Source organism: Lithobates pipiens, unplaced genomic scaffold, assembly GCF_037356315.1.
Source record: "Lithobates pipiens isolate NorthernLeopardFrog02 unplaced genomic scaffold, aLitPip1_a1.2 Scaffold_10, whole genome shotgun sequence".
NCBI classification, from domain to species: Eukaryota; Metazoa; Chordata; class Amphibia; order Anura; family Ranidae; genus Lithobates; species Lithobates pipiens.
Window position 1 is genome coordinate 261,433 of NW_027507686.1, and position 14,788 is coordinate 276,220.

Here is a 14,788-nt window from a genome sequence, read left to right on the forward strand (position 1 = left end):
GCATTGCATGCCTACAACTTCTTCTCCGAACCCCCCTTTTCCTGAATGTGAAGATTTCTAAAGTATAAAGACAAACATCTTCTCCATACAGCCGACCAATCAGAGGGCGGGCTGGCCATGACATCACTTGACAGTCCTGTGGAATGTAGGTGGTGTAGGAGGAGGTGTGCGCATGCAGCAGACTGAACTTCACACAAGCCCGGCTCTGTCCTCCCCTCCAATGGATGAGAGACGTCTCCTAACTTATGACTGTGGGACAACGGCTCCCCCAAGTGTCAGAGTAGAGAATATCATGTCGGGGGTTCAGTATGATTTCACGTGCCGTCACTTCCAACCCACAGCTAAAGCCCCCCAAGGGTTTTCCTATTCTTCTATGATAGAGGATGGAGCTAGACTGATCTTTCTTTGCTTCTAGGACCGGACCGCCGTTATATACAGAGCCATGCATGTGACTACGCAACCCCTCCCCCACCCCCCAACCGATCCACAAATCAAACGTCATAAACCTAATTCATACAATAAAACACAATCAGCATTTTAAATTGGTAGCAATAATTTATTCAGGTAAAGATAAATAATATTTAAATATAGAAAGTTTGACTTCCAGTCATGTGGAAAATGAAATCCACCCGCGGGAATTGTTGACTTTGTTCCAACATATCTGAAAAGGCAAACGTTGGATATTTATTCAAGCAGTGCCTACAGATAAAGGTGACGACCTGCATGAGAACACAAGAAACTGTGTCCTTTATTCACCAAAAATATCAAGAGGCATACTGCAAAGAAAAGGAAGGACGCCCCCTTGGCATCAGAAGGTGGTATTGCCCCCGGAGAAGAAATGATGACTGTAGGCATTTTGTATAATTGCCCTCCAGTCTCTGACATTAGCTCAATTCTATTCTTGACCCTTTCTCCATGCAATACTCCTTAATGTGAAGGATGATGTGGTGGATTTCCATACATGAATTGCCAATTCAATGGGATCCAAGTCAGGGCTTTGACTAGAGCGACCCATAACTCTCCCTTCCCTCTTCCTCATCCCTTCCCTCTTCCTCATCCCTTCCCTCTTCCTCATCCCTTCCCTCTTCCTCATACATTCCCTCTTCCTCATACATTCCCTCTTCCTCATCCCTTCCCTCTTCCTCATCCCTTCCCTCTTCCTCATACATTTCCTCTTCCTCATCCCTTCCCTCTTCCTCATCCCTTCCCTCTTCCTCATCCCTTCCCTCTTCCTTATCCCGTCCCTCTTCCTCATCCCTTCCCTCATCATCCCTTCCCTCATCATCCCTTCCCTCTTCCTCATACATTCCCTCTTCCTCATACATTCCCTCTTCCTCATCCCTTCCCTCTTCCTCATCCCTTCCCTCTTCCTCATCCCTTCCCTCTTCCTCATCCCTTCCCTCGTCATCCCTTCCCTCTTCCTCATCCCTTCCCTCGTCATCCCTTCCCTCTTCCTCAGCCCTTCCCTCTTCCTCAGCCCTTCCCTCTTCCTCATCCCTTCTTTCTTCCTCGGCCCTTCCCCCTTCCTCGGCCCTTCCCCCTTCCTCGGCCCTTCCCCCTTCCTCGGCCCTTCCCCCTTCCTCTGCCCTTCCCCCTTCCTCTGCCCTTTTCTCTTCCTCAGCCCTGCAGGAGGCTGCAGGGTGTGGACAAGATAAAGGAGGTGGTTGGAGGCTATGGACACTATACAGGAGGTGGTTGGAGGCTATGGACACTATACAGGAGGGGGTTGGAGGCTGCGGACATGGTACAGGAGGTGGTTGGAGGCTGCAGGGTGTAGACACGATACAGGAGGTGGTTGGAGGCTGCAGGGTGTGGAAACGATACAGGAGGTGGTTGGAGGCTGCAGGGTGTGGAAACGATACAGGAGATGGTTGGAGGCTGCAGGGTGTGGAAACGATACAGGAGGTGGTTGGAGGCTATGGACACTATACAGGAGGTGGTTGGAGGCTATGGATACTATACAGGAGGTGGTTGGAGGCTGCGGACACTATACAGGAGGTGGTTGGAGGCTATGGACACTATACAGGAGGTGGTTGGAGGCTATGGACACTATACAGGATGGAGTTGGAGGCTATGGACACTATACAGGAGGGAGTTGGAGGCTGCGGACACTATACAGGAGGTGGTTGGAGGCTATGCACACTATACAGGAGGTGGTTGGAGGCTATGGACACTATACAGGAGGGGGTTGGAGGCTATGGACACTATACAGGAGGGGGTTGGAGGCTATGGACACTATACAGGAGGTGGTTGGAGGCTATGGACACTATACAGGAGGTGGTTGGAGGCTGCGGACAGGATACAGGATCTCTGGGTCGGGAGGCATGTCCCCTGATATGCTGCTTACTCCGAGGTAGCCGAGTACCAACTGCTGTCTGTTCAAAAATGGTGCCATTACATCCTTAACTCGCCACACATGCGCCTGTTTGGCCAAAAGTGGGCGAGCATGTACGAGCTCAGTAGGCTTTAAAAGTGTGCATGCGCAGTTCCAATGTCAGCCAGCAGCCATATTTTTCACTGCCATCCACCGTCCATTATGTGCAGCTCAAAAACGTATTGAAACTTATGGGCTGCCCGTAAATTTTTGGGCGGTTGGCATGCGGACACCTTGCTCTGGGAGGGGATCCCCATCTTCACATTTTTCACCTTTATACAGTATTTGGGTACAATCTGATGTTTGTTGGTTCCATAATGCTGACAGTCAACCATTTCCATGGGGTGTAGTTCCATGATTGTAGAACAGTCTGTATAGCTGATGTCACCAAACCTTGGCATACCTTGGTATACCTGGGCAGACATGGAGCCGCAGGGAGTGTGCCGCACATTTATTGATGAAATATTGTAGTTAATGAGAGTGCAATATACATTGTCTTCTCCGACATTAAACACGCTGGTGGGGACCCGCCCTGGGACTCGGAAATAAAAGTCCAATCTGGTCATTACACCAACTCCTTCCACCAGAGAGGCTCTGCAATTACAGCTCACTTTATGGAATTACACACAGTGTGGGTCAGATGTGTCCCCTTGTCTCACCTTCCTATGGACTACACTTTGGATGCCTGTTCTTGGCTGGTCCCTTGTTCTTGGCTGGTCCCTTGTTCTTGGCTGGTCCCTTGTTCTTGGCTGGTCCCTTGTTCTTGGCTGGTCCCCTGTTCTTGGCTGGTCCCCTGTTCTTGGCTGGTCCCCTGTTCTTGGCTGGTCCCCTGTTCTTGGCTGGTCCCCTGTTCTTGGCTGGTCCCCTGTTCTTGGCTGGTCCCCTGTTCTTGGCTGGTCCTCAGGTATTGGCTGGTCCCCCTGTTCTTGGCTGGTCACCTGGTGTAGGGTGGTCCCCTGGTATTGGCTGGTCCCCAGGTCTTGGCTGGTCCCCCCGGTCTTGGCTGGTCCCCCCGGTCTTGGCTGGTCCCCCCGGTCTTGGCTGGCCCCCCCGGTCTTGGCTGGTCCCCCCGGTCTTGGATGAGTTTTCCTGCCTTGGCTCGAGTTCAGACATTGTACTTGACTGGTTCTTACTTCTATCCATCATGTATTTTCCATGTATCATCACATCCTGTATAATATGAATTGGCCTCACTTATTATGAATTTTTATGTGCTGGTTTTAATGGCTTTATTACTCAAAAATTGCATTTTGTACTTTTGCATTCTGAGATTTTGGAATATTCCATTTTGATTGTAATACATTTTCGAATTTTCTCTATATATTCTGAATTATCATTTTGAAGTGACACTCCTCACGCAAAGTCCCGTGACCGCGGTCCTTTGTATGGTTCAATACATCGTCTTCTCTGACATTAACTACTTAAGGACCGGGCCTATTTTTCAGACTTGTTGTTTACAAATACAGATAAAATCTGTATTTTTTGTAGAAAATTACTTTGAAAAAATATATAAATATAATGTTTGGGGTTCTGTCACCCTAGAGCAGTGATGGCGAACCTTGGCACCCCAGATTTTTTGGAACTACATTTCCCATGATGCTCATGCACTCTGCACTGTAGATGAGCATCATGGGAAATGTAGTTCCAAAACATCTGGGGTGCCGAGGTTCCCCATCACTGCCCTAGAGAATAAAATGGTGGTTGTTACAATACATTATGTTACACCGTATTTCCTATAACCATTTATTGTCACAGTATATCGGATCTGGTGGGGGTGGTATGACCCCGGCCCCCCCGTATGGGACAAGGTCGGGGGTCTCTGCAATAACCAATTGGTGTTTTAGAAATGTACAGAAGATTGATCTCCAAGCCGCCCTGTCCTTTCATTTCAGTTGTTTTGGACCTTTAAGTGAAATGTTAGAAATGTGCTGATTGCTGATTGTCACCCGGCAGGTTTGGAGCATCACCTACCACAGCTGGCTGACCTTTGTTCTGCTTCTCTGGGCTTGCCTGATCTGGATGGTTCGGAACCGGCGGCAGTTCGCCATGCTGTGCTCCCCGTTCATCCTTCTCTACGCCGTTACGCTCTGCAGCTTACAGTACGTCTGGAGCATGGACCTGGAGGACGAGCTTCCCACGCGACTTGGCTTCATGAGGTTGTCCCAGCTGGGACTGGAACGTGCCCCCTACCCCTGCCTGAACCTCGGCGCTATGGTAACCCCCCATTTCATACCACTCATTGCTCATAGTGGGACTGCAGCCTAAGTCTTTCCTGTGTTAGGCAATGAACTTTCTCCGTAATGCCGGCTCAGCAGAAATATGCCGAAGTTCACCAGTCTGTAGCCATACGGTGAACAAAGGTCATTCACAGATTATAGTCTGCTGGGTTTCTTCAGAGCTCGACTGTGAAGTGCGGGAAACCCTTAGATCCAGAATATAGATTACAGGAATGATTTCATTAGCAATGTGTAGGCTGCCATCATAGAAACCTGAAAATCTTAGTTGCCTGGCTGTCTCTAAACACTTCTATATATTATATATAATGTACCAAATAAAAATGGCCAATTATAGCCAGACCAGTGTGCAAAAATGCAGTGCAAGTCCGCCCAACCATAAACACAGCCTGGCCTCTGGTCACCCATGGACGCCTCTGGTCACCCATGGACGCCACTGGTCACCTATGGACGTCTGGTCACCTATGGACGTCTATGGTCACCTCTGAGCTCAGTGTGTTTTTCAAATTTCCTGTCTGTTCAGCTAATGTGTATATTTGTGTGTCTGTACAGATATTTATTCATATATATATATTAGTAGAGGTCTCAGCCTTCTTGTGGGTGAGATATCGTCTCTCTGATTGGTAGATCTCCGCTCTTCTCACCAATAAACATGATTTCTGGGTTTTCTCTTCTCCTCCTGCAGCTCCTCTACACTCTGACATTCTGGCTTCTCCTCCGTCAGTTTGTCACCGAGCAGCTGCAGAAACGTCGGCGGGTGAGCCCACCATTGGTGGAGGTGACGGTTCAGGAATCTGGTGAGTGGAGAGAAGATGGTTTGCCGGTAATTCCCTCGGATCGGAATGTCGGGATGACGCAGAAATTGTCTGTCATTGCAGGTCAGTCAGCGGAGAAGAATCTGCTGAAGTGTGTGGGGGATCAGGTGATGGGATTCTACGCCAAGTACTGGATCTACGTCTGCGGGGGGATGTTCATCATGGTCAGCTTTGCCGGCAGATTGGTGGTGTATAAAATCGTCTATATGTTCCTCTTCCTACTTTGCCTGATCATCTTCCAGGTAAGTCCTCCGATAACGCCCCATTATAATCCTCCCACAACACCCCATTATAATCCTCCCACAACGCCCCATTATAATCCTCCCACAACGCCCCATTATAATCCTCCTACAACGCCTCATTATAATAAACCGGTTATTGTTATGCAAAAGTAGGAGGGGACTTAATAGAGGCATGGCTCTTAATAATAGAGGCGTGGCCCTTAATAATAGAGGCGTGGCCCCTAGGAATAGAGGTGTGGACTTCTGTTTTTTAAATTTAGATGATCTAATAATTTTTTCTGATAAACTGTATACACCCCATACATTATATCATATACACCCCCCATACATTACACCATATACACCCCCCATACATTATATCATATACACCCCCCATACATTATTTCATATACACCCCCCCATACATTATATCATATACACCCCCCATACATTACACCATATACACCCCCCATACATTACATCATATACACCTCCCATACATTATATCATATACACCCCCCATACATTATATCATATACACCCCCAAAACATTATATCATATACACCCCCCATACATTACACCATATACACCCCCCATACATTACACCATATACACCCCCCATACATTATATCATATACACCCCCAAAACATTATATCATATACACCCCCCATATATTATATCATATACACCCCCCATACATTATATCATATACACCCCCCATACATTATATCATATACACCCCCAAAACATTATATCATATACACCCCCCATACATTATATCATATACACCCCCCATACATTATATCATATACACCCCCAAAACATTATATCATATACACCCCCCATACATTACACCATATACACCCCCCATACATTACACCATATACACCCCCCATACATTATATCATATACACCCCCCATACATTATATCATATACACCCCCCATACATTATATCATATACACCCCCCATACATTATATCATATACACCCCCCATACATTATATCATATACACCCCCCATACATTATATCATATACACCCCATACATTATATCATATACACCCCCCATACATTATATCATATACACCCCCCATACATTAAATCATATACACCCCCCATACATTATATAATATACACCCCATACATTATATCATATACACCCCCATACATTATACAATATACACCCCCATACATTATACATGGAGGGGAATTTTCAGCATTCCATAAGAGAAGGATTAGAACTCCTGTCAGGTTTTAAAGAGATCTCTCTCCACTTCCTGTCCAGCTGACAATGGTTTTATCAGACAGGAAGGGAGGGAAAATTCTGAGTTCTGACTTGTGCCTCGTTCTACACCGTGTCTGTATATGGAGGCGGCCATCTTGGTAGAGGCGGGGCTTCCTTATGTCAATGTAGTGACGTCACCAGATCTCATTCCAAATCTACTACAGGAAGAATCATTATTCATTGATAAAAAGCCGCTGCTGCAGTAGAGGGGGTGAGCACACTGCGCATGCGCAGCTTTTCAGCAAAAATGCCCACTCACTTCTATAGGGGAGAAGTGGCCAGCATATGGCATGTCCAGGGGAGAATAGAAACCACTTGGTGGCTCGGACAGGCCTACGGGTATGGCAATTACAAATAACAATAAAAAGTCATTTATTGGGGTCACTCATCTGTATGAGCCATTTCATGAGAAAGGGTGAACTTGGCATTTAAGCCATCAAACCCCCCCTAATGTGTGTGTCTTGGTTGTCATGGCGGCCACGAGGTGGTGAACTGTCACTTCCGGGATGGGGGGCTGGGCTGGAGCACACCTGTGGTTCCCATTTCCATAGTGGTGCAGCTCTGCGTTGGGGAAATGCCAGGATGTGAGCCAAGGAGCCGCCTCTATAGGAGGAGCTCCAAGGGAACATCATAAAAGCCTGAAGGCCTCTTCTAAAAAGAGAAAGTAATGGAGATCTCTTCTCTTCCTGGATTAATCCCACGTTCCGGACATTCCTTTCAGGTGTATTACACCCTCTGGAGGAAGCTGCTGAACTTCTTCTGGTGGCTGGTGGTGGCCTACACAATGCTGGTCCTCATCGCCATTTACACCTTCCAGTTCGAGGAGTTTCCCATCTACTGGAAAAACCTGACGTCCCTCACAGATGAACAGTAAGTGTCCTCCATGTCAACCGACCGCTTCCCACCCCTCCTCCTCACTTCTTCCCAATACTTCCTCCTCCTCCTCACTTCTCCCCAATACTTCCTCCTCCTCCTTCTCTTCCTCTGTCCCCAATACTTCCTCCTCTGTCCCCAATACTTCCTCCTCCTCCTCTGTCCCCAATACTTCCTCCTCCTCCTCCTCTGTCCCCAATACTTCCTCCTCTGTCCCCAATACTTCCTCCTCCTCTGTCCCCAACACTTCCTCCTCCTCCTCAATACGTCCTCCTCACTTGTCCCCAATACTTCCTCCTTCTCCTCGCTTGTCCCCAATACATCCTTCTCCTCCTCCTCACTTGTCCCCAAGACTTCCTCCTCCTCTTGTCCCCAAATACTTCCTCCTCCTCCTCTCTTGTCCCCAAATACTTCCTCCTCTGTCCCCAATACTTCCTCCTCTTCACTTGTGCCCAATACTTCCTCCTCCTCCTCACTTGTCCCCAATACTTCCTCCTCCTCTGTTCCCAATACTTCCTCCTCCTCACTTGTCCCCAATACTTCCTCCTCCTCCTTCTCCTGCTCTGTCCCCAATACTTCCTCCTCCTCCTCCCCCTCTGTCCCAATACTTCCTCCTCACTTGTCCCCACTACCTCTTCCTCCTCACTTGTCCCCACTACCTCTTCCTCCTCACTTGTCCCCACTACCTCCTCCTCCTCACTTGTCCCCAATACTTCCTCCTCACTTGTCCCCAATACTTCCTCCTCACTTGTCCCCACTACCTCTTCCTCCTCACTTGTCCCCACTACCTCCTCCTCCTCACTTGTCCCCAATACTTCCTCCTCACTTGTCCCCAATACTTCCTCCTCTGTCCCCAATGCCTCCTCCTCCTCTGTCCCCAGTACTTCCTCCTCCTCTGTGCCCAGTACTTCCTCCTCCTCTGTGCCCAATACTTCCTCCTCCTCTGTGCCCAATACTTCCTCCTCCTCCTCTGTGCCCAATACTTCCTCCTCTGTCCCCAATACTTCCTTCTCCTCCTCTGTCCCCAATACTTCCTTCTCCTCCTCTGTCCCCAATACTTCCTTCTCCTCCTCTGTCCCCAATACTTCCTTCTCCTCCTCTGTCCCCAATACTTCCTCCTCTGTCCCCAATACTTCCCCCTTCTCTGTCCCCAATACTTCCTCCACCTCTTCAGTCCCCAATACTTCCCCCCTCTGTCCCCAATACTTCCTCCTCTGTCCCAAGTACTTCCTCCTCCTCTGTCCCCAATACTTCCCCCTTCTCCTCTGCCCCAATACTTCCTTTTCCTCCTCCTCCTCCTCTGTCCCCAGTACTTCCTCCTCCTCCTCTGTCCCCAGTACTTCCTCCTCCTCCTCCTCCTCTGTCCCCAGTACTTCCTCCTCCTCCTCCTCTGTCCCCAGTACTTCCTCCTCCTCCTCCTCTGTCCCCAGTACTTCCTCCTCCTCCTCCTCTGTCCCCAGTACTTTCTCCTCCTCTGTGCCCAATACTTCCTTCCCCTCCTCCTCCATCCTCAATACATCCGCCTCCTCCTTCCTCAATACATCCTCCTCCTCTGTCCCCAATACTTCCTCCTCCTCCTCAATACGTCCTCCTCACTTGTCCCCAATACTTCCTCCTCCTCCTCTGTCCCCAACACTTCCTCCTCCTCCTCAATACGTCCTCACTTGTCCCCAATACTTCCTCCTCCTCCTTCTCCTCGCTTGTCCCCAATACATCCTCCTCCTCACTTGTCCCCAAGACTTCCTCCTCCTCTCTTGTCCCCAAGACTTCCTCCTCCTCACTTGTCCCCAATACTTCCTCCTCACTTGTCCCCAATACTTCCTCCTCACTTGTCCCCACTACCTCTTTCTCCTCACTTGTCCCCACTACCTCCTCCTCCTCACTTGTCCCCAATACTTCCTCCTCACTTGTCCCCAATACTTCCTCCTCTGTCCCCAATGCCTCCTCCTCCTCTGTCCCCAGTACTTCCTCCTCCTCTGTGCCCAGTACTTCCTCCTCCTCTGTGCCCAATACTTCCTCCTCCTCTGTGCCCAATACTTCCTCCTCCTCCTCTGTGCCCAATACTTCCTCCTCTGTCCCCAATACTTCCTTCTCCTCCTCTGTCCCCAATACTTCCTTCTCCTCCTCTGTCCCCAATACTTCCTTCTCCTCCTCTGTCCCCAATACTTCCTTCTCCTCCTCTGTCCCCAATACTTCCTTCTCCTCCTCTGTGCCCAATACTTCCTCCTCCTCTGTCCCCAATACTTCCTCCTCTGTCCCCAATACTTCCCCCTTCTCTGTCCCCAATACTTCCTCCACCTCTTCAGTCCCCAATACTTCCCCCCTCTGTCCCCAATACTTCCTCCTCTGTCCCAAGTACTTCCTCCTCCTCTGTCCCCAATACTTCCCCCTCCTCCGTCCCCAATACTTCCCCCTCCTCCTCTGCCCCAATACTTCCTTTTCCTCCTCCTCCTCCTCTGTCCCCAGTACTTCCTCCTCCTCCTCTGTCCCCAGTACTTCCTCCTCCTCCTCCTCTGTCCCCAGTACTTCCTCCTCCTCCTCCTCTGTCCCCAGTACTTCCTCCTCCTCCTCCTCTGTCCCCAGTACTTCCTCCTCCTCCTCCTCTGTCCCCAGTACTTCCTCCTCCTCCTCCTCTGTCCCCAGTACTTTCTCCTCCTCTGTGCCCAATACTTCCTTCCCCTCCTCCTCCATCCTCAATACATCCGCCTCCTCCTTCCTCAATACATCCTCCTCCTCTGTCCCCAATACTTCCTCCTCCTCCTCAATACGTCCTCCTCACTTGTCCCCAATACTTCCTCCTCCTCCTCTGTCCCCAACACTTCCTCCTCCTCCTCAATACGTCCTCACTTGTCCCCAATACTTCCTCCTCCTCCTTCTCCTCGCTTGTCCCCAATACATCCTCCTCCTCACTTGTCCCCAAGACTTCCTCCTCCTCTCTTGTCCCCAAGACTTCCTCCTCCTCTCTTGTCCCCAAATACTTCCTCCTCCTCCTCTCTTGTCCCCAAATACTTCCTCCTCCTACTCCTCTCTTGTCCCCAAATACTTCCTCCTCCTCCTCTGTCCCCAATACTTCCTCCTCTTCACTTGTGCCCAATACTTCCTCCTCTTCACTTGTGCCCAATACTTCCTCCTCTTCACTTGTGCCCAATACTTCCTCCTCCTCACTTGTCCCCAATACTTCCTCCTCCTCTGTCCCCAATACTTCCTCCTCCTCTGTCCCCAATACTTCCTCCTCCTCACTTGTCCCCAATACTTCCTCCTCCTCCTCCTGCTCTGTCCCCAATACTTCCTCCTCCTTCTCATCCCTCTGTCCCAATACTTCCTCCTCTTCCTCCTCCTCACTTGTCCCCAATACTTCCTCCTCCTCCTCACTTGTCCCCAATACGTCCTCCTCCTCCTCACTTGTCCCCAATACGTCCTCCTCCTCCTCACTTGTCCCCAATACTTCCTCCTCTGTCCCCAATGCTTCCTCCTCCTCTGTCCCCAGTACTTCCTCCTCTGTCCCCAATACTTCCTCCTCCTCCTCCTCCTCCTCTGTGCCCAATACTTCCTTCTCCTCCTCTGTCCCCAATACTTCTTTCTCCTCCTCTGTCCCCAATACTTCCTTCTCCTCCTCTGTCCCCAATACTTCCTTCTCCTCCTCCTGTCCCCAATACTTCCTCCTCTGTCCCCAATACTTCCTCCTCTGTCCCCAATACTTCCTCCTTCTCTTCTGTCCCCAATACTTCCTCCTTCTCCTCTGTCCCCAATACTTCCTCCTCCTCCTCTGTCCCCAATACTTCCTCCTCCTCCTCTGTCCCCAATACTTCCTCCTCCTCCTCTGTCCCCAATACTTCCTCCTCCTCCTCTGTCCCCAATACATCCTCCTCCTCTGTCCCCAGTACTTCCTTGTTCTCCTCTGTCCCCAGTACTTCCTCCTCCTCCTCTGTCCCCAGTACTTCCTCCTCCTCCTCTGTCCCCAGTACTTCCTCCTACTCCTCTGTCCCCAATACTTCCTCCTCCTCCTCTGTCCCCAATACTTCCTCCTCCTCCTCTGTCCCCAATACTTCCTCCTCCTCCTCTGTCCCCAATACTTCCTCCTCCTCCTCCTCCTCTGTCCTGTGCTTATCTCTAGAAATCTCTTTGTATAAATTTTGAGCTTTGGACTCATATGGTATATCATAAACCCCAATGTTTGATGCCACATAATAGCCTTGTATTACCATGTAGGCACTACGGAGGGCGCTCTCCTGGGGTTATATTTGCCCTGATTGGTGGGAACAGGTCCTCCCCTTTCCTTCAGGTCTGATGGCAGTTTCCATATTTCTACCCTGACTATTTCTTTGTACATTTCAAGCCCACACATTTTTTATTGGTAACGATCAGATAATAATCAGATAACAGTTACTGACAATTTAAGTATAACACTGAGAAAGTATAATAATCGGAGTATATCTTATTCTAATGATCGGAGTATATCTTATTCTAATTATCGGAGTATATCTTATTCTAATGATCGGAGTATATCTTATTCTAATGATCGGAGTATATCTTATTATAATGATCGGAGTATATCTTATTATAATGATCAGAGTATATCTTATTATAATGATCGGAGTATATCTTATTATAATGATCGGAGTATATCTTATTATAATGATCAGAGTATATCTTGGTGTAACAATATGATAAAAACATGTAGAATGAGGAGATACGGAGTGCGGTTGGGATAAATATCTTCTACATTCTAATAGGGCCTATAGAAAGCTACAGCAAAAGGGCCAAGGGCCCATGGACGCAGAAGGGCGAGATAAGGGCGTTACTCTGTGGGGAGGGGGTCCAGGTACCAGCTGAATAATATGTACTAGTCGGTTACGTTACCAGTGGTGAAGATTGAGTTAAGAGGGGGGCTGGAGGAAGAAGGGGGGGGTCAAGTAGAGGTAAGACAAGAAAGGAAGGAAGGGTAGTTGGAGGAAAGGTGGTCAGGTGGCTCGCACGGGTCCTCGACTAATCCCTAGAAGTCGGGGGAGATGAGGTTCTAAGAGGTGTTTGTCAAAATCAGGAGGGTGGGAATGGTCCCTCCATGGGCGAGCGGCTTCTGAGGTGTTGAGGAATTTTGTCTAAAATTGTTGCTTCAATGTTGCCGGTATCAAGGCTTGGGTGACCCTATTTTTTCACTTCAGTTATGTTTAAGCTCGGACTTTTCCAAGCTCCAGCTATTGTTTGCTTGGCTGCTGTGGTGAGTTGTAGGAGAAGTTGTGCCCTGGCGTAGTCCTGTGAGGAGCAGTTCAGTAGGGCGAGGGATGGGTCAGGGTCAGGTTTCTCCAAGCAATGTAGAAATATTGTCCAGAATATTTATCAATTGAGGAAAGCAAAGCCTCCATATTGGTCCTAACAAAAAATGTAACTTGTTGTAGCCGATCCTGAAAACAGCTGGACTTTGATGATCTGTATGAAGTAACCGTCCCCTTTATCTCATCCTGCGATCTCCTCTCTGTAGATTGTTTATCTCATCCTTCGATCTCCTCTCTGTAGATTGTTTATTTCATCCTTCGATCTCCTCTCTGTAGATTGTTTATGTCATCCTTCGATCTCTTCTCTGTAGGTTGTTTATCTCATCCTTCGATCTCCTCTCTGTAGATTGTTTATGTCATCCTTCGATCTCCTCTCTGTAGATTGTTTATTTCATCCTTCGATTTCTTCTTCTCTGTAGATTGTTTATTTCATCCTTCGATCTCCTCTCTGTAGGTTGGGTGCGTTGGGACTGGAGAAGTTCAGCGTTTCGGAGCTCTTCACCAGTATCCTCATCCCCGGCTTCTTCCTCCTGGCCTGTATCCTTCAGCTGCATTACTTCCACCGGCCTTTCATGTACATCACCGACCTGGCCAAGGCGTCTCTGAGCAATACTCTACAGACCGGCGGGTGAGTCTATAGAGGGCGACAACCAATGGGGGCTTCCCATGTCTGGGGGGGGGGGTGGTGTATATTTGTGGCGTCTACTAGAATGATACAGAGAAGCCGCATGATGTTATTATTGTATGTTCTTCACTTTTATTTGATAAATATGATATCAATATCGATTTTCCCCCAGTGACAGGTGAGATCTCTGTACTGAATTAAACGCGTCGGCCTAAACAGACATTCCTGTTATGTGGAGTCTCTGGAGGGTCTAAATATACATTTGGGGTTTTATGAATACAAAGTGGCCATTCTGTTTATTGGGAGTTCTGATTTCCCGGGTTGGATAGACGAGTACCGGACCTTCCCAGCTCTTATAATAGAGACCTTTATAGCCTCTATTAAGTTTGTCACGTCTCTCAGGGAATCCATTGGTGAAATCTCCCCGCACTTCTTGGGCCTCTCCACCTGCTGCCACCATTGTGGGGGTGCAGCTCCTTTTGGAATAGTAATGGGGTGGGCACAGTGCCTGGGTGGGCACGCTGCCCAAGTGGGTAGGTACGGTGCCCCGGTGGGTGGGTACAGTACCCGGGTGGGTGGACACACCTCAGACTCCCAGGCAGGTCTGATCTCCCATAGGATAAGAGAAATGAATTGGACCCTCAGTTAATTGGAAATGAATTGGACTTCCAGGAAAGTCTTTGCCCACCTCAGTTCTGATTTCAGTTGTCTTACAAAAATAGATCTCTGTGTGTAAAAAATAAAAAATAAATGACAGACACCTCTGATGGCGGATATTCACAATCTCAGCACTTCTTATCAAACCTAAATAATTGCTGACTGGTCCCTTCCTACGATCGCTGAGCAACTCAATTCCACATTAAAAGAGAAGTTCTGTTTTTTTTCTCTAGGTGGATGCTGCATCTCCCCCACCCCCCCCGGGGGCTCTAAGACTGAGAACAGAGCGATCAGACACCGCCGATCGCTCGGTTCTCAGATCAGAGCAGAGAGTTGCTGAATGTCCGTCACCGCCGTTTGCTTTATTGTTGCAATCTCTCCCCATCCTGGACCGACTCTTTAGCTTTGGCTGTACTTCTCCTTTAAGAG

The 14,788-nt window shown here is 48.7% G+C and overlaps 1 protein-coding gene across 5 annotated transcripts in view; it reads left to right on the forward strand.

Moving 5' to 3' along the window:
• Positions 1 to 14,788, forward strand: part of PIEZO1 (piezo type mechanosensitive ion channel component 1 (Er blood group)) — a 204,499-nt gene that overhangs the window by 132,021 nt on the left and 57,690 nt on the right. For all 5 annotated transcript variants that reach the window (XM_077450380.1, XM_077450398.1, XM_077450390.1 and 2 more), the window contains 5 exons: positions 4,328 to 4,588; positions 5,294 to 5,405; positions 5,487 to 5,665; positions 7,653 to 7,801; positions 13,532 to 13,705. In XM_077450380.1, coding sequence (XP_077306506.1) covers positions 4,328 to 4,588; positions 5,294 to 5,405; positions 5,487 to 5,665; positions 7,653 to 7,801; positions 13,532 to 13,705 — 875 coding nt within the window. The remainder of the gene's footprint in view (positions 1 to 4,327; positions 4,589 to 5,293; positions 5,406 to 5,486; positions 5,666 to 7,652; positions 7,802 to 13,531; positions 13,706 to 14,788) is intronic.